This window comes from Dipodomys ordii, unplaced genomic scaffold, assembly GCF_000151885.1.
Source record: "Dipodomys ordii isolate 6190 unplaced genomic scaffold, Dord_2.0 Scaffold55, whole genome shotgun sequence".
In the NCBI taxonomy this organism is placed as follows: Eukaryota; Metazoa; Chordata; class Mammalia; order Rodentia; family Heteromyidae; genus Dipodomys; species Dipodomys ordii.
This window is the reverse complement of record NW_012267271.1, coordinates 6,486,540-6,507,543: the sequence shown is the minus strand read 5'-3', so window position 1 is coordinate 6,507,543 and position 21,004 is coordinate 6,486,540. Positions and strand designations below refer to the sequence as shown.

The window sequence follows — 21,004 nt, the reverse complement described above, 5'->3', positions numbered from 1 at the left end:
GGCTCCTCCCAGGACTGTTCCCAGGACGCCTGGTGTCCTCCCCTCCTCAGAGCCGGGGGTACCCCGCTCTGCCCTGAGGAGCTGCAGTTTTGAGGCGCCCTCAGCCCCCTGATCTTCCAGGGCCGGTTTCTTTGCCAGGCGCCTTACAGACAGCCGTAACTCCACCTTCATCTTTAGGGTTCATCTGCCTCCATGCCCTCCCTCCCCAAGGAACCCCACGGCTCCCCCCCATACCCGCCACCTCCTCCCCTTCCCAGCCACCTCTCAGCTTCATGCCCAGGGGGCAGTGGAGCTGCTCTGCTGCTGGGGCAGGGTGTCGGGCGGAACCGCTGCAGAGCTGCCCACGCAGGGCTCCGAAGCTGCCGCTGTGTGGAGGCAGAGGACGGAGGTCGGAGGTCGGAGGTCGGAGGTGACCGCCTGATGTCCAGGGCCGACCCGTGAGCCTGTGGGTCCAGCTCAGCCCCAGAGCTCTTGGAGGTTTCCTTTTTCTTTTTGTTTTCTTTTGTCAGTCCTGGGGGTTTGAACTCAGGCCCTGGGCGCTGTCCCTGAGCCTTTCTCTTCAAGGCTAGCATTCTGCCTCTTTGAGCCACAGCTCCACTTTTGGGTTTTTTTGGTGGTTCACTGGAGAGAGTTTCACAGGCTTTCCTGCCCTGGCTGGCCTTGAACCGTGATCCTCACATCTCAGCCTCCTGAGCAGCTGGGATGACAGGCGTGAGCCACCGGCGCCCGGCTTGTTTGGAGGTCTCCGTGGCGGGGACTGGACCTGTGCAGGAATGGCAGGGACAGCGCAGGGCCCGCCGGTCAGCTCTGGGCCTGCCGGACCCTCGGAGCAGCTGCAGGTCCCCTCCCCTCGGTGCCACGTCCTCCCAGGTGGGCACGGGGCAGAGGAGGCCCAGCCTCGAGGTGCGGGAGAGGGGCATGACGGTCCTGAGCCTCTGCCCTGCCCAGCCCTGCCCCAGAGACCGGGCCTGGTTCACTTCTCAGCACCTCTGCCGGTCCCTCTGCCCGTCCACCCAGCAGCCAGCCGTCCGGACTGCCCTGAGCCCGGATGCCACGCAGGCCCCTGCTCAATGGATTCAGAGTCCCCAGATGCCACCTGGGATCAGAGGGTTGAGTCCATGGAATCCACTCCCTTCCCAGCTGGGGCAGGGCCTGGGGGCTGGCCTCTCCCTGAGACCCTTGAGGCAGCCCAGAGCCGGGCTCACAGGGACCCCAGCGGGTGTGGGATGGAGGTGGGGACGGCTGAGTGAACGAGGAAGAATGAGTGTTGTTGCTGGGAGGAGGTAGCAGTCAAGGAGGGCTTCCTGGAGGAAGCCCATCTCTTCTCAGGAAGACCCTTTCTTCTCAGGGGTCTGATCAGAGATTCAGAGCAGTGGGGGGGGGGGAGCTGTTCCTGGCATTTGCATTTGAGAAGTTTCTGTTCAGCACCCAGAACACAGAAATAATGCGCTGGGAGGAAAAAGAAAAACCACCTCCAGATGCTGTGTGCACATCGATCATGAGATAATAAAAGCCGCGAATATTTAGTGCAGAAACTCAACAAGCCAGGCACCGCTCCAAGGGCGTGAAGATGCTCACTCCTTTAAAGGCGCGTCTCAAGTGCGGGATATTGCAAGTGTGTGTCTTAAAGTTGAAGAGATTCGGTGTATGAGAGGTGCCGGGCCCAGGCAGGAAGGCAGGAAGCTGGGGACCCCATCCCTGCTGTGTCTCTAGTTTGCTGTGTGACTCTAAGCAAGCCCCTTGCCCTCTCTGGGCCTCGAGTTTCCCTGTGTGTGAAGCGTTCACTGAGTGGCTGGGAGCGATTCAGTTCGGTGAATCTGGGTCCACAAGAGTCATGGCGCCCTTTGGAATCGCCAGCTGCAATTGGTCCTGGTTTCTGGTTCCATCTCTGGTCTTAAGCATGTCTTCCCTGACTCGTTCTCTCCCCTGCTTTGAGATATGGTGTGGCGTGTTCTGGAGAATCACAGCGTCCACAAAGCCTCATTCCTGCTGCCATTCCTCACCGCCCCACAGGGGACAGGGGCCGTGGGGCCGTGTGCCGCGTGGAGGAAGTGGACTCTGGGTGGCTGGGGAGATGCGGGCTGCAGACTAGAAGAGGCCCTGGGCCCGGCCCGGCACTGGGAGCTCACACCTGACATCCTGGCTACTCAGGCGGCTGAGATTTGAGGATTGAGGTTCAGAGCCAGGCCAGGGAGAAAAGCTGGTGAGATTCAGGTCTCTAAAATAACCAGCAGAAAGCCAGGCTGGAGGTGCGGCAGAGCGTCAGCCAGGAACGAGCCCTAGGCCCTCAAGTTCAAATCCCAGTACCAGCAATAAAGGGAGGGGAGTGGGGTCTTGGGGGACAGGCCCGTGTTCTGTGGCTGTAGGGTAGGCCCTGCAGCAGGCACTTGGGTGGGGCCAGGGGCAGGGCCGGACGGGCTCCCCCAGGTCCTGTGGCTGTGGGAAGGGGTGAGGGGTGAGGGGTGAGCTCACCCCACCCAGTGCTGCCCTATAGTACCCCCTGTCCATGGTTCCAACACCCTGCATCCATCTCCTGAGTCTCTCTTCTCTGGTCCTGGGCTTGCTCCTCTACCTTTCTCTCTGTGCCGTGTGTGTGTGTGTGTGTGTGTGTGTGTGTGTGTGTGTGAACTCAGGGCCTGGGTGTTGCCCGTTAGCTTTATCATTCAAGGCTGGCATTCTACCACTTGAGCCATAGCTCACTTCCGACTTTTTGGTCATTCATTGGCGCTAAGAGTCTCATGTACTTTCCTGCCCGGGCTGGCTTTGAACCTTGATCCTCAGATCTCAGCCTCCTGAGTGGCTGGGATGACAGGCGGGAGGCCCTGGCGCTGGGCTCCCTGTCTCCCTTCGTCTCCTTGGCCTCCCCGATCCTCGCCGGCCAGAGCCAGAGGCCCAGGCTGAACTCTCATGCTGCTCTGCTCTCTCCTGTCTGTCTGTCTGTCCGTGTGTCTGTGCACGCGTCCTGGACCGTCCCCAGCGGCCGAGCTGCGGCTGTGTGGCGTGCACCGTGCTGCTGTCCCTGGCCATCCTGCTGGCCGTGGTGGTCACGGCCGCCCTGCTCTTCCTGAACCACAGCCCCGTGCCGGGCACGGCGCCCCCGCCCGTGGTCAGCACGGGCCCGGCGGGGGCCAACAGTGCTCTGGTCACGGTGGAGAGAGCCGACAGCTCCCGTCTGAGCATCACCATCGACCCGCGCTGCCCCGACCTGGCCGACGGCTTCGCCCGCCTGGAGGGTGCCCAGGCCTCGGTGCTCCGGGCGCTGACGGAGCGGCCGGCGCAGGCCCGGCGGGCGGGAGCCCCCGGGCAGGAGCTGCTGGACACCCTGGCCGACCAGCTGCCCCGGCTGCTGGCCCGGGCCTCGGAGCTGCAGGCCGAGTGCACGGGGCTGCGAAAGGTGCACAGCGCCCTGGGCCAGGGGCTCAGCACCCTGCAGAGCGAGCAGGGGCATCTCATCCAGGTAAGGAGGGGGATGCCTGCCTCCTCCGGGACCACCCGGCCGGCCCCTCCCAGCCTCCCGCCCATTGGCCCCGGCAGCCAGCAGTGCCTTGGGGCAGCCAATGGTGGGCTGATGTCCCTGCCGGCCCCGCCAGGAGAGGCGGGGAGGACGGGGTTTGTTCAGGGCCCCTGGGCAAGTCAGCCTCCCTGCTAGAGGGAGCCTTACCCCTTTCTGTAGTCCTCCCCTCCCAGCCCCCTGCCACGTGCGGCCCCGCTCTCCAGAGATGGAGAGCAGGCTTGGAGCCGTCTCCCTCTTCTCCCCTCTACCTCAGTGGCCAGCCAGGCCTGGGCCAGCTTTCCACGCCTCCTCTCCTGGGGCCATTGAATTTGTCTCTGTGGTTCCCACAGGGACCAGCCAGGTCCAGGCCTCTGGGTCCTGCCCAGCCCCTCCTCCTCCTCCTCCTCCTCCTCTTCCTCCTCCTTTTCTTCCTCTTCCTCCTCCTCCTCCTCCTTCTCTTCTTCCTCCTCTTCCTCCTCCTTGTGTGCTGATACTGGGGCTTGAACTCAGGGCTGGCATTATACCACTTGAGTCACAGCTCCACTTCTGTCTTTTTGGTGGTTCATTGGAGATAAGAGTCTCATGGACTTTCCTGCCTGCTCTGGCTTCAAGCCTTGATCCTCAGATCCTGGCTTCCTGAGTAGCTGGGATTACAGGCGTGAGCCACAGTGCTCAGCTTTCTCCTGCTGTTCCTTAGCACCTCTTGTGATGCAGAGCCTCAGAGACCGAAGCCAGTTCCTGCCCCCACCAGCAGCCCCCACCCTCCTGCCCACCCACCCCAGCCGGTACTGGGCATGGCCAGGCCCTTGGTTGCTCAGAAAGTCCCTTCCCCTCCTCTGAAGGCTGCAGCTGGGAAATTACAGCCTCTTCACCCTGTCTGTGTGACTGACAGGGACAGGCCTCCCCTGGGGGAACCTGGTGGGGGCTCCCGGCTCCCCTCCCAGGCTGGGCATCACCGCCAGCTTCCTGCTGCTTCATCCCTGCGGTTTCCCCAGGCCCGTCAGCCTCCAGACTCTGGGATTTCTCTCTACACCTCACCCTTCCTGCAGCCCCGCCCTGGGCGGCACAGGTGGGGTCCACAAACGCCCCCACCCCACCCCCCTTGAGCTGGGTCCTGCAGGTGCCCCGGCCCGCCGGCCCTGCAGGGTAGCTGGTGCCTCTGGAGTCCTGAAGCCATGGCTCACTGTATTGGGCGGGGGGGGCTGGGGCTGGGGCTTGAATGCAGGGCCTGGGCGCTGTCCCTGAGCTTTTTGGCTCTACCGCTTGAGCCACAGCCCCACTTCTGGCATTTGGGTAGCTGATGGGAGATAAAGAGCCTGCCCAGGCTGTGAGCTGCAGTCCTCAGATCTCAGCCTGGTGAGTAGGTAGGATGACAGGGGTGAGCCGCCGGGGCCCAGCTCACTGTATGTTTGAGTCGAACTCGGCTGGTTCTGGAAGCTTCCTGGGTCTCCGTGACTCATTGGGAGGCGGCTAGCCTTGGCTTCTGACCCTCTCCTCTGCTCCCCCACCCTCTGTGTTTCTCAGAGCCGGGCCCACGGGTGGGGACTGCTGCTCAGCGGCAGTTCCTGGCTGCAGTCCCGTCCCCGGCCCCCAGGGGCACATGGGAGTCTGCATTGGAGCGGGAGCGGCCGTCTCAGTCCGGCCCTGGGGCTGCCCGCTGACCAGGGCTGTCCCTGTCCTGCCCTGCCTTGGGTCGCAGCAGAACCAGCTGGGGACTTGGGGTGTCCCAGCCCTCTTGTTTTGTTGTTGTCGCTCTGGTACTGGAGCTTGAACTCGGACCTGCACACTGTCCTCAAGCTTTCTTTGCTCAAGGCTGGTACTCTCCCACTTGAACCACAGCTCCACTTCCAGCTTTTTTTTTTTTTTGGTCGGTCGTGGGGCTTGAACTCTGGGCCTGGGCGCTGTCCCTCAGCTCTTCAGCTCAAGGCTAGTGCTCTACCACTTGAGCTACAGTGCCACTTCCGGTTTTCTGGTGGCTTTATTGGAGATAGGAGTCTCATGGTCTCTCCTGCCCAGACTGGCTTTGAACCGCGATCCTCAGATCTCAGCCTCCTGAGTAGCTAGGATTACAAGCGTGAGCCACCAGCGCCCGGCTTCCACTTCCAGCTTTTATCTGATGAACTGGAGACCAGAATCTCACAGCCTTTCCTGCCTGGGCTGGCTTTGAACAGTGACGCTCACATCTTAGTCTCGCGGGTAGCTAGGATGACAGGTGTGAGCCACCGGCGCCTGGCTCCACGTCCATTCATTTGCGGGGTGTAAATGATGTCACGGGCTGCGCCCGCGGGGTTGTTGGACACTTGATGGCCATCCAGGGCTCAGGGGGCCTCTGGCGTGCGGCCCCAGGTGCTGCAGGAGAAACGGGGCTCACCGTGTGACACTCTGTGGCCTGCGAAGCCCGCAGCCTCTGCCCCTGCGCCGTGTCCCGCACGGCTCTGTGAGCAGAGCCAGAGCTCCGTGAACGGGGGCCAGGTTTATCTGTGCCTTGTCAGCGGTCACCATTTGCCCATCTACCCAGGTCCTCCCTGCCCACCAGGGAGCGGGAGGGGCAGTGTCAGAGAGCCACGGTGCCCAAGGATGAGCCACGGGGCCATCTGCCTGTCCCAGGCACTGCCGTGCCCCCCCCAGGGCTGGACGAGCCCAGCCTCGGGTCACTGCGGACTGGCCTGCAGGCACTGCCGGTGCACCCCGGGGAATCGCATGCCCAGCGGAGGGGAAACAGGCCGGGACTGGCCGGGACTGGCCGGGACTGGCAGGCCCGCCTTGCACGGAGAAGCTGAGAATCGCATTTTGTAAACTGCTGGCCCGGCGGGTTTGTCCGCTTCTCCCTCCCCTGGGCTATTATCTTCGAGTGACAGCTTCGGTGTGGCCGACCTCGCGGTCTGTCCATGTGCCCAGTCCCCCCCTCGCCTGGTCCCAGCCTCCCAAAGCCTGGTATGTGGGGGGGGGGCAGAGACCACAAGCCCTTCATGGAGCCCACAGGGCTGAGGCCCCCTGATCCCTGGGACTCAGCCACCTCCCCTGAGTGGCAAGCCTGGGTGGTGGTGGAGGGAGAAGAGAAAGATAGCAGCTTACGGCTGAGGAAGAGGGCAGGGCGGAGGCCAAAACCCAGCTGATGGGCACCGGGGCCGGCCCCGCCCCCTCCCATCCCATGCAGCCCTGGGCTGTCGGTCCTGGAGAAGAGGCCAAGCCCTGGTCCCCGTGCCTGTTTGCTAGCAGGTTCAGCTCCTTCTGGGCCTCAGTTTCTCTGAGCGTCACAGAGGTGACCACTGCAAGTCCTGAGCCCAAGCAAAGTTGTTAGGAGAGCTGGAGGCTGGGAGACACTCCCAGGCACTTTGGGGCTGTGGTCCCTGTGACAGTGTGGCCATGGAGAGACGTCATTCCTCTTCATCCCTCTTCCAAGTTCAGTGCCAGGGGCCTTCAGGGAGCTCCCCCCAGGGAGCTGGGGACCCAGTGGCCTGCCTGATGTGGGGGGGGGGGGGGGGGGGGGGCTGCAAACCATCCTCACCTGGACTGACAGACCAGCGCTGGTGGTGCACGCCTGTCATCCTAGCTACTCAGGAGGCTGAGATCTGAGGATGGCAGTTCAAAGCCAGCCCAGGCAGCAAAGTCCATGAGACTCTTATCTCCAGTGAACCACCAAAAAGTCACAAGTGGAGCTGTGGTTCAAATGGTAGAGCTATAGCCTTGAGCAACAGAGCTCAGGGACAGTGCCCAGGCCCTGGGTTCAAGCTCTAGCACTGCCACAAAATAAAACAATAAAGAACTGTCTAAAGAACATGGACTGGAGTTGGGCGCTGGTGGCACACGCCTGTAATCCCAGCTACTCAGGAGGCTGAGGATCCTGGTTTGAAGCCAGCTGGGCAGGAAAGTCCATGAGACTTTCTTTTTGTGGGCGTGCTGGGGCTTGAACTCAGGGCCTGGGCGCTGTTCATGAGCCTTTTTGCTTAAGGCCAGCGCTTTAGAACTTGAGCCACAGCCCCACTTCCAGGTGGTGGGGTTTTTTTTGTTTGTTTTGGTAGTTTATTGAAGATAAATGTCTCACAGGCTTTCCTACTCAGGCTGGTTTTGAACTACGATCCTCAGGTCTCAGCCTCCTGGATAGCTAGGATGACAGGCGTGAGCCATGGGTGCCAGGCCATGAGACTCTTCTCCAATGAACTACCAAAAAAGCTGGAATGGGAGCTGGGCTCCTGTGGTAGGAGCACTAGCCTTGAGCAAAGAAGCTCAGGGACGGTGCCCAGGCTCTGAGCTCAAGCCCCAGGACCGGCCAGAAAAAACTTACTATGGAGCTGGAGCCACCCTGCCCCCTCCCTCCCGGCCGTGCCCCCTCCCTCCTCACCCTGCCCCCTCCCTCCTGGCCCTTCCCCTCCCTCCCGGCCCTGTCCTCCGACTCCTCCAGGTTCTAGAAGGCCAGCAGCGTCTGCCAGAGCTTGGCTGACCGGTCAGGTCACAGTAGGAGCCAGGTCAGGGCCACAGCTGCCAAGGACCCCCGGAACCCCTTCTAGAAGCTGTGAGGGTGTGACCACCCGGTGCTCCCCGGTCCCCCCCTCCCCAGCTCCTGACACCCCCCCCCCGTAACCATCTGTGTGCTGCAGCTCCTGTCGGAGAGCCAGGGCCACATGGCTCACCTGGTGAACTCCATCGGCGACTTCCTGGATGCCCTACAGAGGGACCGGGGGCTGGGCCGGCCCCGCGTCAAGGCGGACCTCCAGAGAGCCCCGGCCCGCGGAGTCCGGCCCCGGGGTTGCGCCAGCAGTGAGTGCCTGAACCCCCCCCAGGAGCGGGAAGATCGGGGCGAGGGTCACCCCACAGAGACCCCAGGGCCTCTTCTTGCCTCCATGAGGCCTATGACCCCGTTCTCCACCACCAGCCCAGGGGGCTCTGCTGGCCGGGGGCGTGGCCACCCTCCTCCCCTGCCCCCCATGGCCTGGAGTCCCATTTCCCAGATGGCACAATCAAGGGGGGGGGCTTACCCAGCATGGAGCCCAGCTGAGGTCTCACTCTGAGGCCTGCGCTCCTGACCGCATGTAGAGATGGTGCTCGAGAGCCGCAGACGGCTCCGGACGGGGAGGGCGGTGGGCAGCAGCTTGTGGGCTGACGCGCTCTGACGGTCCCCACTGTCCCAGGCCCTCCGCCCCGGGACTGTCTGGACGTCCTCCTGAGCGGGCAGCAGGAGGATGGCGTCTACTCCATCTTCCCCACCCACTACCCCGCCGGCTTCCAGGTGTACTGCGACATGCGCACCGACGGCGGCGGATGGACGGTGAGTCTGGCACGGGAGCCACCGGCCCCGTCCTTAGTGTGTGTGTTCAAGGGCTGCACACATGTCTGGCTTCTGGGGTGTCGGGTACATGATGGGGGGCAGTGGCAAGGCCCCGGCATGAGACCCTGGGACTTCCGCCGGGCTGTGTGTGGCTGCCCTGGTGTCCCCCAGGCAGAGGCAGGCACGGGACAGCTCAGGCCCGCGGCTTTCCAGGGCTGGGAGAGCCAGTGGCCAGGAGCTGGGGTTGGGGCCCGGGGTGGGGGGGGCTGGAAACCTCTCCTGGAGCAGGGTCCTCCCTGTTGTCTGCAAAGAGTTCTGGAAGAGACTGGGAATGTGGGCTTGGGCTCTCGGCGGGCACGGTGGCAGCCATCAGCCCCTTTGTGGTTGGGAAATGAGGAAACAAAAGGAAATGGCAGGGGTGTGGCTTTGTTCCAATAATGCCACTTGTAGACAATGAAATTTGAATTTCATAAAAATGTGCATGCGGTCTTCCTTAAGTATTATTCACAAGACAGCTTTAGAAAAAAATAAAACTTTTTTTGAGCCATGAAAAAGAATCCAGCTGGGCGCCGGTGGCGCACACCTGTAATCCTGGCCACTTGGGAGGCTGTGAACAGGAGATGGTGGTTTGCGGCCAGCCCGAGCGTCTGTGGGTAGCTGGGTGCGGTGGCGCAGGCCCGTCCTCTAGCCACCCAGGGGCTAAGGGAGGATTGAGGTTACAGGCTAGCCCAGGCGAAGAGTCTTCAAGACCCCATCTCAGTGGAAGGGACGCCCGTAGCGGTGCGGACAGCGTTCATCCCGCCGCTGTGACAGGAAGTGTCAGTTAGGTGAACACAATTGGCCCCAGGCAAAAAGTGAGACTTTACTTTAAAAAAAGAAAACGCAGGTGCCAGTGGCTTAGGCTTGTAATCCCAGCCACTCGGGGTCTGAGATCTGAGGATGGCGTTTGAGCCAACCCGAGCAGGAACGTTCTTATGACTCTTATCTCTGCCAGCGGCTGATGACTCACCCCATAATCCTCGTTACCCAGGAGGCTGAGATCTGAGGATCACAGTTCAAAGCCAGCCTGGGCAGGAAAGCCTGCGAGACTCTTATCTCCAAGTAATTAGCAAAAAGCTAGAAGTGGAGGTGTGGCTTAAGTGGTAGAGCACCAGCCTTGAGTGATCCAAGCAAGAGCTTGAAAAAAAGGGGGGTGGGCTGGGAAGGTGGCTCCGTGGTAGAGTGCTTGCCTTGCCTGCATGAGGCCCTGGGTTCGATTCCTCAGCACCACATAAGCAGAAAAAGCCAGAAGTGGTGCTGTGGTTTAAGTGGTAGAGAGCTAACCTTGAGCTGAAGAGCTGAGGGACAGCGCCCAGCCCCAGAGTTCAGCCCCCACGACCGACAAAGAAAAAAAAGGGGGGTGGGGAGACAGAAGCTCTCCTTGTCTGCAACCTCGCACTGAGGGCTGGCGCCCCGTCTCCACCGAGGCCCTGGCATAGACTATTTTTGGCGAGCTGACGTCCAGGCTGGTGGAAGCGGGGGAAGGGCTTCAGGTCAGGTAGAAGTGGAGGAGGAAAGCTTTCAGGGGGCCGTGGCCAGCCGTGGGGGGGCACCCGCAGACCAGCAGAGGTGAGGCGAGCCGTGGAGGTGGGGGGCTTGGAGCTGCCATTAGGAGCCAGTGTGGGAGCAGCTGAGCCCCCGGGGGGGCCCAGAGATCCCATCTCTAAACCCGCCGGAGGAGAGCTTTTAACGCACCGGTCTGTGTCAGGGGGTTAAAAGCTCTTTTGTCTTCGGAAGCTGGAGAAGTCTGAGTTATGGCGCTTGCCCGTGAGACCCGTGTGACCCGGGGCGGCAGGGCGCTGGCCACGCGGGGCACAGGCTGCCGCCTTCCGCTCAGGCAGCGGGGGCTTGGAGCCGGTCCCCCTGCAAGTCTATCAGAACTTGGGGACTCCTTCCGTCTGGGCTTGGGGGCAGGTAGAGGAGGTTGGGTGAGACTTACAGCCCCCCCCCCGCTGGGTTGGGGCTCCGGCCCGCTGAGTCTGGGTGGGTCTGAGGCGTGTGGGTGCAAGCTGCACCCGCCCGTTAATATCCATTCAGGACCCCCACCAGGATCGCTTCCCTGCCATGCAGAATCTGTGGGAAACTCCATTGTCGTTAGGGGTGCTGCCTCTGCCCCCCTCCCCCCTCCACCCTCATTAGGCACCAGCCTGGACTGCCGGCGCCTGGCATGCGCGGGCAGGGCCAGGGCCAGGCTGAAGAACACGGGCCTCTGCTTCATGCCGCCTCAGGCCACAGGGACGGCCTGGATCGGGGGCCCTTTCTGGGGTCCACACGAGCCTGGCCAGGGCGAAGCCCCTGCCTCCCGCATAAGGGAGAGCGGGTGTCCCAGGGACAGGCAGCCAGCAAGGAGCAGGGCCGGCCGGGCAGCGGGCAGCGGCAGGGTCCAGACTCAGGCCCAAGGGCTGGGCCGATGGAGCTCAGGTGGAGAGGACTGGGCGGCTCTGCGCTGTGCGTTGGGGTCTGGAGGGCCGGGCAGGGGGGCTGTGGGGGGACACACCAGGCCTTGGGCTCTGCAGGGGTGGAGGGGGAGTGAGGGGTGCAGGGCTGTGAGGCTCAGTCGCAGGGCTCCGAGTTCTCTCTGCAGAAGCTGCCGTGCTGTGGGGTGGCTCTCGTGGGTGAGAGCAGACGGGGGCGGGGGGGGGAGCAAAGGGGAGAGGGGGCAGGGAGCAGGGAGCAGCAGGAGGAAGAGGAGGCCAGGAGAAGGAAGGGAGAAGAGGAGGAGGAAGAACAGAGAGGAACAGAGCGGGGGAGGAGGGGGGAGACCAGGAGGAAGCATGGGAATGGGGGAGCAGAAGGAGGAAGATGAGCAAGCAGACAAGGGGAAGGAGAAGGGGGGAGGAAAGGGAGGAGAGCCTCTCCCGCCCCTCTGCTCCTGGACACGGTCCGTCCAGGGCCTTGCGGCCATTGGGCCGAACGGCAGGTTTCTGCATAATGGCTGTGAGTCACAGCAGCGGGACCCAGCTGAGCGTCTCCCTCAGCAGAGCGCCCCTCAAGTCCATTCCGCACCCCTCTCTGCTCCTTGGCTCCGCCCCCAGCGCTCTGACACACCCGACACACCCGTGTGCCATGCCGCCATGCGCGGCCCTTGGCCGCCTGCTTCCCTGGCTTCCCCTCCCTGTGGGGTCTCGGGCTCCGGTGGGCCTCTAATTGGCTCTGCTGCTGAGGAGCTGCTGCCCCCCCCTTGCTGCTTGCTCACTCACTCCAGAACTTCAAAGGGGCCTGGCGGGCATGGCTCTGGGAGAGATGAAAGCTCCCAGGGGCTCCCTGTCGGGAGGGGGGCAGCCCCCCTCCCGGGACCCTGTCCCACCCCAGAGAACAGAGAACGGCAAGGGGGTGCTTCAGACCCCCCCACAGACCCCAGCTGCACCCCGCTGGGGCCGACCCCCCCACAGACCTCCATGCTCTTCTCAGCCCTGGTTGTTTTTAAGATAGATCCTTTCTTTTTGCCCAGGTTCATGCCCGGACTGTGATCCGCCTATTGTAGGCTTCCCATCCTAGCTGGGAAAACAGGTGCACCACCACGCCCAACTTCTTGCTTGAAGATGGGGTCTCTCTCCCTTTTCTGCCTGGATGAAAAGCATTTGGGATCGGCTGGCATCGTTGTGTTTTTACCTAGGGCCAGCCTGAGACCTTGGTTCTTCTATTTGTGTCTCTTGAGTAGCTGGGATTACAGGCATAAACCACTACACTTGGCCCAAGTTTTTCAGTCCACTTCCACAGCTCCTCTCTGGCTCCCCTCCAGCAGCCCCCACTTCACAGGGGAGGAGGTCACCCAGTCCTGCCTGGAACAGTCCCTCGATGCCCCCTCCTGGGGACCCCACAGGCCACCCCGCCTGGGACCCCAGGGTGGGCTGCCCATCCCCACCTCCGGCCTCAGTTTCCCTGACCTCCTGGTCGGCTCTGCTCAGCCTGCAGTCTGGCGGCCTCCCCAGCCCCTGTCTGGGCAGAGGATTCTCGGCCCTATGTCCACGGTTACCATTCTTAGCAAAGGCCGGGTGCTGTCCCTAAGGTCCTGTGCTCAACGTGAGCTCTTCACCACTAGAGCCACAGCTCCACTTCCTATTTTTTGATGGTTAATTGGATGGTTAATTGTCATGGACTTTCTTGCCTAGGATTGGCTTCGAACCATGATCCTTAGAACTCAGCCTCCTGAGGAGCTAGGATGACAGGCCTGAGCCAGAAACTGAGGCTTTGGAGGTCCTGCTGCCGGCGGCCAGAGTTTGGGCAGGACCTGGGTGCCAATTCGGGGTTCGCCTGGGACTGAGGGCTTGATGGGCACAGGGGCGTGGGGCTCAGTGTTCACCCCACTGGGCTTTGGGGCTCCCTATCACCCTATCTGTCCACAGCTCCACCTCCCAGAGAGTTCCCGTGCCTTTCCCGTCCGTTTCTCATTTGCCAAAAAGGGGCTGTCCTCCCCCACCGCCGGGCTGTGCCCAGCCCCCGAGGCGCTGGCCTGGTGCCCACGGGGCCAGCCCTGTGCTCTTGGCACTCAGACAGGCCGGGATGGGGGGGACCCAGCTGTCTTCAGAGGCTGCCACATGGGCTCAGAGGAGACCCGAGTCCTTGGGGCGGTGGCTGACGCATCTCCCGCCACTCAGCTGCCCCAGTGCGAATCCACAGCGCGATCTGTGGCTCGCGTGGCCACACACCCACGGCTGAGCTCCCTCCACTGCGCCAGGCGGCGGCTGGCTTTGGAGAATCAGCACCAGGAAAACAAGCCCTGTCTGTCTTCCCACCCGTGGCTCTTCCTGGGGAGGCCAGGGTTTCCATACCAGCTGGAAGCTGAGAATCCATCCGCTCCAAAGTTAGCCCGAGATTACTTGGGACCCTTTTTTGCCTGAGCAAGGATGCTAGGGACAGGGGAAGGGACGCAGGGACACCAGAGGCCTGGACATGTGTCTTCCGTCCAGCCGCTCCTTGCTGTGACTAACGGGGTCCAGCGGGTCTCCACATCGCTGAAGCCACAGCTGGTTTTTGCCCTGGGTGTCTTGGAGTCAGACAAAAGTGCAGTGGAACCACATGAACCAGACAGAAAACAGCCGATGGTTGTAGGGAGATTCTGTGTCAGAGCCGGGCAGGTGTGCCAGCAGGCATGTGTGTGTCTACACCGGCTCCCCTCCGCTCAGTCACTCTTCCTGTGTGTGCTTCGGCCCCTGAAGTGGAAGGTGGCCATTGGTCCTCACGCTGGTGACCACGCCCCCTGGCACAAGTCTTCCCCGCTCGGCAGGGGCCCAGTGCCAGCCGTTCTCCACCTCAGAGTCCTGTGCAGGATGGAGGCAAAGGTGACTCCAGGGGTGTGCTTGGAGGTCCTCAGCACCCACATAAGCCAGGGGTCTGGGGGGGATGCCTGTGACCGGCACCATCCAGAGGACAGGAAAGGGAGCTGGGGCTAGCGGGCAGCTCTTGGCACAAGAGGTGTGCCTGGCAGTCAGCGCGAGCACTGCCCTGTACACGCAGATACACAATGGTAGGACAATCGGCCCTCAGGCTCCGGCAGAGTGTGCGTGCGTGCGTGCGTGTGTGTGTGTGTGTGTGTCCAGGGCTTGAACTCGGCCTAGGTACCGTCCCTGAGCTTTTCCACTCAAGGCTAGTGCTTTACCACTTGAGCCACAGCTCCACTTTGTGGCTTTTGTGGGTTCTCCTACCCAGGCTGGCTTGGAACCGCGATCCTCAGATCTCAGCCTCCTGAGTAGCGAGGATGACCAGCGTGAGCCCTGGCGTTGGGCCCTAGCACCAGAACTGAGCATGCTCGGGCTGTTCCTCACCTGCGCCATGAAGGCCGCTGTCCCCTCTGCTGTGCAGCCCCTCCGGCCTTGCCAGCACCCCGACTCCTGGCTGCTTGCGGGAGGAGGCTCCCTCCGGCCTGGCTGGGAGGGGTGGGCAGGGGTGGGGCGAGGGTGGCAGTGCGGGGCCCGTCTGCCCGCAGCCCCTCAGTCCTCTGTACCTCCCTCACTGGGGCCCCTGGCAGGATTGGACCTCCCCGTTTCCAGGGCTCCTGTCCGTCTGCTTTGCAGCATTCTCGGTGGGGCGGGCACTGGCAGCTTTGGCTCTGTGGAGGTCTCGGGAGGAGGACGGCTGTGACCACGTGGCAGGTGGACGTGGGGTGGGGAGATCCTGCCCTTTCTCCAGCCCCCAAGTCCCACCCAGGGCTGCACGGCTTCCTGCAAGGGTGGGTGGGGCTTCCACAGGAGAGCTTCAGTCCAAGGTCCCTCAGGCTCCCTCCCTTCGTTTCCCTAACGGGCACCTGGCACACTGATGGGACGCTGGCATGAATGGGAGGGTACGGCAGGTCCCTTGGGAAGGCTGGAGGGATGGGTGTGACGGTGGGGGGGGACCGGAGCCTCCTGGCCAGGCCTGCTTTTGCTGAGCACCTGTTATGCACCATGCTGGAAGCATAGTGGATGTGGCGGGCTGCACGGGAGTCCTGTTATGATCTTCCCGTCACAGCTGCAGAAAGTGAGGCATGGAGAGTCACTGGGAGGGGAGGGGTGGCATCTATGCAGAGCCGGGGCTCCGGGACCCAAATCTGCGGCCTCGGGGGCCTCCTGGACCCCTCCCCCCAAGATACTGTCTGTGTGCAGGTGCTGGGGGAAGCCGGTCCCCAGGGCCTGGGGGCCCCAGCTACAGCAAGCACCTTCAGTTCTCTTTGTCAGAAACAGGCTCAGCCTCCCCCACGCCCCGGGGGAGTGCCCGGCTTCTGCCAGGATCAGGCCTTTCAAAGCACGCGTGCTCGGGGTGCCAATGCACAGTCGATAGCACGCGCGGCCCGCTCAGATCTCTCCAAGGCTTATCGAGTTTCCCTCCGCCCGGCCCAGCCCTCCCAGGACTTTGAAATCTCGGGGCTGGAACAGGATCAGGGCAGCTGAGCAGGGAAAAAAAAAAGAGGTGTCCTTCCCGGCTCTGTGACGTGGGAGCTGCCCAAAGCCCGTGACTGATCCGGCCTCAGGGACGATGCCTGGGTCAGCCGGGGCGGCCGGCAGTTCCACGCGGCTGGAATCAGGCTGCTTAGTAATGGAAGTGGCAGCTGGCGTTCTGTAGCCAAGTCTCTGGTACATCAGACACCAACACAGATGGAGGCGGGTGGGCGGCGAGGGGAGGCTCCGGAATGAGCAGGAAAAGGCTGGTTGGACAAGAAAGGCGATGGGAAGGGAGGGGGCGGGGAACGGGCCCGTCAGCGATCTTGTAAATACTCAGGCAGCCCGGCCAGTCTGGTCCTTATTTGAAAGCAATTTAACCAAAGGGATTCCAGGCTCCCAAATCAACAGCACTATGGAGATGAAAATCAAAGGCAGGCCAGCGCCGTTGGTGCCCCCTCAAACCCCCACCCCCGGCTGGGGCTCCTCATCGCCCCCTACCTCCACCAAGAAGTAGACTTTGGGGCTCCTGATTACCCCCTTTCCCCCCTGTGATCATGGTCCAGGCTTCGTGACTGGGGAAAGGAGCTGTTTGAGAGAGGAGGCTCTAGAGGGTGAGTGTAATGTAAAAGATCTGTTTAGAAAATGAGGAGGGAAGCGGGGCGCCGGCGGCTCACACCTGTCATCCTAGCTACTCAGGAGGCTGAGATCTGAGGATCATGGTTCGAAGCCAGCCCAGACAGAGAAGTCCAGGAGACTCTCCACTTCACCAGCAAAACGCCAGATGTGAGCCATAGCTCAAGTGGTAAAGTACTAGCCTTGAGTGAAAAAGCCAAGTGAGAGTGAAGTCCTTGAGTTCAAGCCTCAATACTGGCACAACCAAAATAAAAATCAAGAGCCTGATGCCGTGGCTCACGCCTGTCATCCTAGCTACTCTGGAGGCTGAGAGCTGAGGATTGCAGTTTGAAGCCAGCCCGGGCAGGAAAGTCCATGAGACTCTTCTCCCCAATTAATTGCTGCAAAAGCTGGAAATGGAGCTGTGGCTCAAGTGGCTGGTAGAGCACTCGCCTCAAGGCTAGTGCACAAAAGCTGAGGGACCGCGCCCAGGCCCTGAGTTCAAACCCCAGTACTGGCACACAGAAACCCAAACCAGGAACAAACTGGAGAACGGGAGCTGGCTGCACCGGCTGGCGGCCTTGCCGCGGCTTGTGTTTGGTTTCATGTTGGCCTGGGAAGAGGTATCAGGGCCTCTGCCCATCCCCCTTTCTTCTCCAATGGGGAAACCGAGGCCCAGAACAAGAAAGGCCTGTCCTGGCATCCTGAGGCAGAGTGGGCCTGCCAGCTGTCCCTCTTGCGGGGACGGCCGGGGACCTTGCTCCTCAGTCACCGCAGGCTCCTGAGCCTCTGCCCCTGGCCCAGCCCTGGCCATCCTGAGTGGGCGGGCCAGGGGCAGGGGGCCGTGGGACGGGGCTCTGGGGATCATGGGTCCCCCCCTTTCCTCTCCCCTGCAGGTGTTCCAGCGGAGGGAAGATGGCTCCGTGAACTTCTTCAGGGGCTGGGAGGCCTACCGAGAGGGCTTCGGCAAGCTCACCGGGGAGCACTGGCTAGGTGAGTACCTCCTCCTCCCCCCCCCCCCCCCCCCCCCTGCTCAGCGGCCTTTTCCAGACCTTCCAGGAACCACTGGGGCTCCCTGTCCCTCCCTGCGGTGCTCAGGCCTTCTCCGCCTCTGTCTGCCGGAGGCCATTCACGGGTGCCACAGGAAGGGAGCCCGAAAAGGGTTGGCTGGCGGGGCTGCAGGAGCCGGGCAATGGAGATGCCTGCGGGAGGGAGGCTGAGGCAGGAGGATGGACGGCTCAAGGCCAGCCTGGGCTGCAGCGTGAGATCCGCTGGATCCACAGCAGGAGTGGCTACAGCCTCAGATGAGGGCCAGAGAATGGCGCTCCGCCAGCCCTGCAGCCTCCCTTACGGAGGCCTTGTCCTTTTTTAGCGAGTTATGAGAGCTCTTTATATATGAAGGTTGTGGATCCTTTGGTTCACATGGTACACATTTCCTCCTCCACAATTATGTGGCCAGTTTTCTGCAGTGTGTGTGTACACGCACACACGCGTGTGTGCCAGTCCTGAGGCTTGAACTCAGGCTCTGGGCTCTGGCCCTTAACTTCTTCACTCAAGGCTAGCACCCTTGGAGCCACAGCGCCACTTTGGGTCTTCCTGGTGGTTCACTGGGGATAAGAATCTCAGACTTGCTTGTCCATGCTGGCTTTGAACTGAGATCTTCAGATCTCAGTCTCCTGAGTTGCTTGGATGGCAGGCGTGAGCCACCAGTATTCTGCGTGTGAAGCCCTGATTTGCCTGCATGGTTTGAGAGACATCTCTGTTTTTTTCTTTTTCGTAAATTGTGCTTTTTGGGGCTCACTCCAGACTCAGCTCTTCAATCTACTGGCAGGTTCAGGAGTTGACGGTGGGGGCTTGGAGCCCAAGGGTCTCCCCCCTGTCTCATCTCATTCTCTGGGCCTCAAACTTGGGGTGATGCATCTTTTTTAAACTTTTTTGGGGGGTCTGGTCGTGGGGCCTGAACTCTGGGCCTGGGCGCTGTCCCTCAGCTCTTCAGCTCAAGGCGAGCGCTCTACCACTTGAGCCACAGCACCACTTCCGGCTTTTTTCTTTTTGCTTATATGGTGCTGAGGAATCGAACCCAGGGCCTCAGGCATGCAAGGCAAGCGCTCTACCACTGAGCCACCTTCCCAGCCCGGTGATGCATCTTGACTCACCATCAGGGCCTGGGCCTGGGAGAGAGCGGGTCATGCGACATCAGGATCCCGGAAGGGCTGAACTTGGCCCCTTAGGGGAGTGGGTGGATGTTTCCCAGCATCCTCGGGGCTGTCCCCTCTTGCCCCCGTCTGTTGTGATGTGACCTGCCCTGGGTAAGGGGCGCACCACTCCGCCGGGGCGGACGCGGCTCCCAGCGGCACCGTTGCTCCCTTCTGTCTGTCCCATCTGTGAAGCCCGCCCGGCAGATGAACCGCCCGCGGTGCCCGGGGAGGGAAGGCCGCTGACCCTGGGGCTCCAGTCCGGGGCAGGGCAGGAGAGGGGGAGCCCTGGGCCTCCCCTCCTCGGATCCCAGGCCTCTCCTGTCTTGGGAGAGGAGGCCGGGAGACGCAGGAGGACGCGGCTTCTCCAGCTCCAGTCCCTGGGCCCCACTAGTGGGCACCGGGGCTCTGCCAGGCCGGGGGCCTGGGAGGGGAGGGCAGGCCAGGGGAGAGGCAGACAAAATGCTGCTGCTGACTTGTGAAGTGTTTAATTAAGCCCCTGGTCAACTAGAGTTAAGCACGCGATTCCCAGGATGAGCAGGAAGAGCTGGGGAGAGGGAAGGGAGGAGGAGGGAGGGCTGGGGAGACGGATGGGAGGAGGAGGGAGACAGTGTGTGCCTGGCACAGCAAGCCCTGGGGACAGCAGGGGACTGGAGTGCCACCTCTCACCTTCCATCCTCCAGGGTGCTTTTATTGAGCATCTGCTACGCCTTCCCCAGCTGCGGGGGTCACAGGGACTCAGTGTCTGGAGTGGCGACCCCACAGGGAGATTATCATGGTGAACACGGATGGAGGGGTGCTGGGTTGGAGAGGAGCCAGGCAGCCAAGGCAGTGAGACCAGGAAATGAGCAGAAGGTAACCAGGTGAGGAGCAGGGACACGTGTCCCAGGCAGAGGGAACGGCCGGTACAGAAGCTCAGAGTTCAACAGACCCTGCCTGGGTGTGAGGAAGCTAGGAAGGGTAGGGGTCCTTTCACCCCCGGAGCCCTCCTGACTCCTGTGATCCCCAGCCTGCCGTCGGCTCAGAACCCCCTGTGATCCCCAGCCTGCCGTCAGCTCAGAACCCCCTGCATTTTGGAAAGCACAAACCGATGTGTGTGTGTGTGCGCACGCGCGCACACACAGGTGCATGTGTGTGCCCGTAGTTGGGCTTGCTTAAACTCAGGGCCTGGGCATCGTTCCTTAGTCCTTCCTTCAAGGCCAGCGCTCTACCACTTGAGCCACAGCTCCACTCGCTGCGTTTTTCTGGTTAGTGGAGATGAGAGTAGCTAGGATTACAGGTGTGAGCCACCAGCCTCCCCTGAGCACGGAAAACCAGACATGAAAAACTCCGCTCTGCCTCCAGCCCCCGCCTGCAGGAAGAAGGCAGCAGCGGCCACGCGCGGCCCGCGCGGCACAGGAGCTCAGTTCTTGTTGCTCTTGTTTTCTTGCCTGCCTCGCACCACCCTCCCCCATGCCCCAGGGCTCAAGAGGATCCACGCGCTGAGCACGCAGGCCACCTACGAGCTGCACGTGGCGCTGGAAGACTTCGACAACGGCACAGCCTACGCCCACTACGGGAGTTTTGGCGTGGGCTTGTTCTCCGTGGACCCCGAGGAGGACGGGTACCCGCTCACCGTGGCCGATTACTCCGGCACGGCAGGTAGGATGGGTGCGGCAGGCCCATCGGCCTCCAGCCACGGCGGGAGGAGGGGAGGGGAGGGGAGGGGAGGGGAGGGGAGAGGAGCTAGAGAGGCGCCTCCCTGCAGATGAGCCACGGCCCTAGTGGGGGGGACTGTTTTCAGCGGGGGGGGGGCCTGGGCGCACATGTAGCCCCGCACCCACCCCACTTCCTGTCCTGTCTACCACCCCAAGTGTGACCACACCTGCCTGTCCAGGACTCCAGGTACCCCCCCTTTCCTGTCTATGACCCCAGGTGTGCCCACCCCTTCCTGCCCAGGACTCCAGGTGCACCCACCCCTTCCTGTCCACGACCTCAGGTGCACCCACCTCCTGTCCATGACCTCAGGTGCGCCTACCCCTTCCTGTCCAGGACCCCCCCTCTGTGTGCCCACCCCTCTGTGTGCCCACCCCTCTGTGTGCCCACCCCTTCCTGTCCGTGCCCCCCCTTCCTATCCAGGATTCTAGGTGCACCCACCCCTTCCTGTCCACGACCCCAGGTGCGCCCACCCCTTCCTGTCCATGGTGCCCAGCACACCCGTGCCCACACCTGTGCCCACACCCGCCCCGCCTGCCCCCCAGGCGACTCCCTGCTGAAGCACAGCGGCATGAGGTTCACCACCAAGGACCGGGACAGCGACCACTCGGAAAACAACTGCGCCGCGTTCTACCGCGGCGCCTGGTGGTACCGCAACTGCCACACGTCCAACCTGAACGGGCAGTACCTGCGCGGCGCGCACGCGTCCTACGCCGACGGCGTCGAGTGGGCCTCGTGGACCGGCTGGCAGTACTCGCTCAAGTTCTCCGAGATGAAGATCCGGCCGGCCCGGGAGGGCCGCTAGACAGGCACCTGCCCGGCCCCGCCAGCCCCGCCTGGACCCCCA

General features: G+C 62.3%; 1 protein-coding gene across 1 annotated transcript; it reads left to right on the top strand.

Annotated features, from left to right (window-relative positions):
- The first annotated feature begins 192 nt into the window (after positions 1 to 192).
- On the top strand, positions 193 to 20,962 carry Fibcd1 (fibrinogen C domain containing 1). Its single transcript, XM_013021288.1, has 7 exons — positions 193 to 409; positions 2,883 to 3,457; positions 8,092 to 8,251; positions 8,623 to 8,759; positions 17,164 to 17,260; positions 19,924 to 20,103; positions 20,703 to 20,962. The coding sequence occupies exons 1-7, from the start codon at positions 193 to 195 to the stop codon at positions 20,960 to 20,962; spliced, it is 1,626 nt and encodes a 541-aa protein (XP_012876742.1).
- The last annotated feature ends 42 nt before the right edge of the window (positions 20,963 to 21,004 follow it).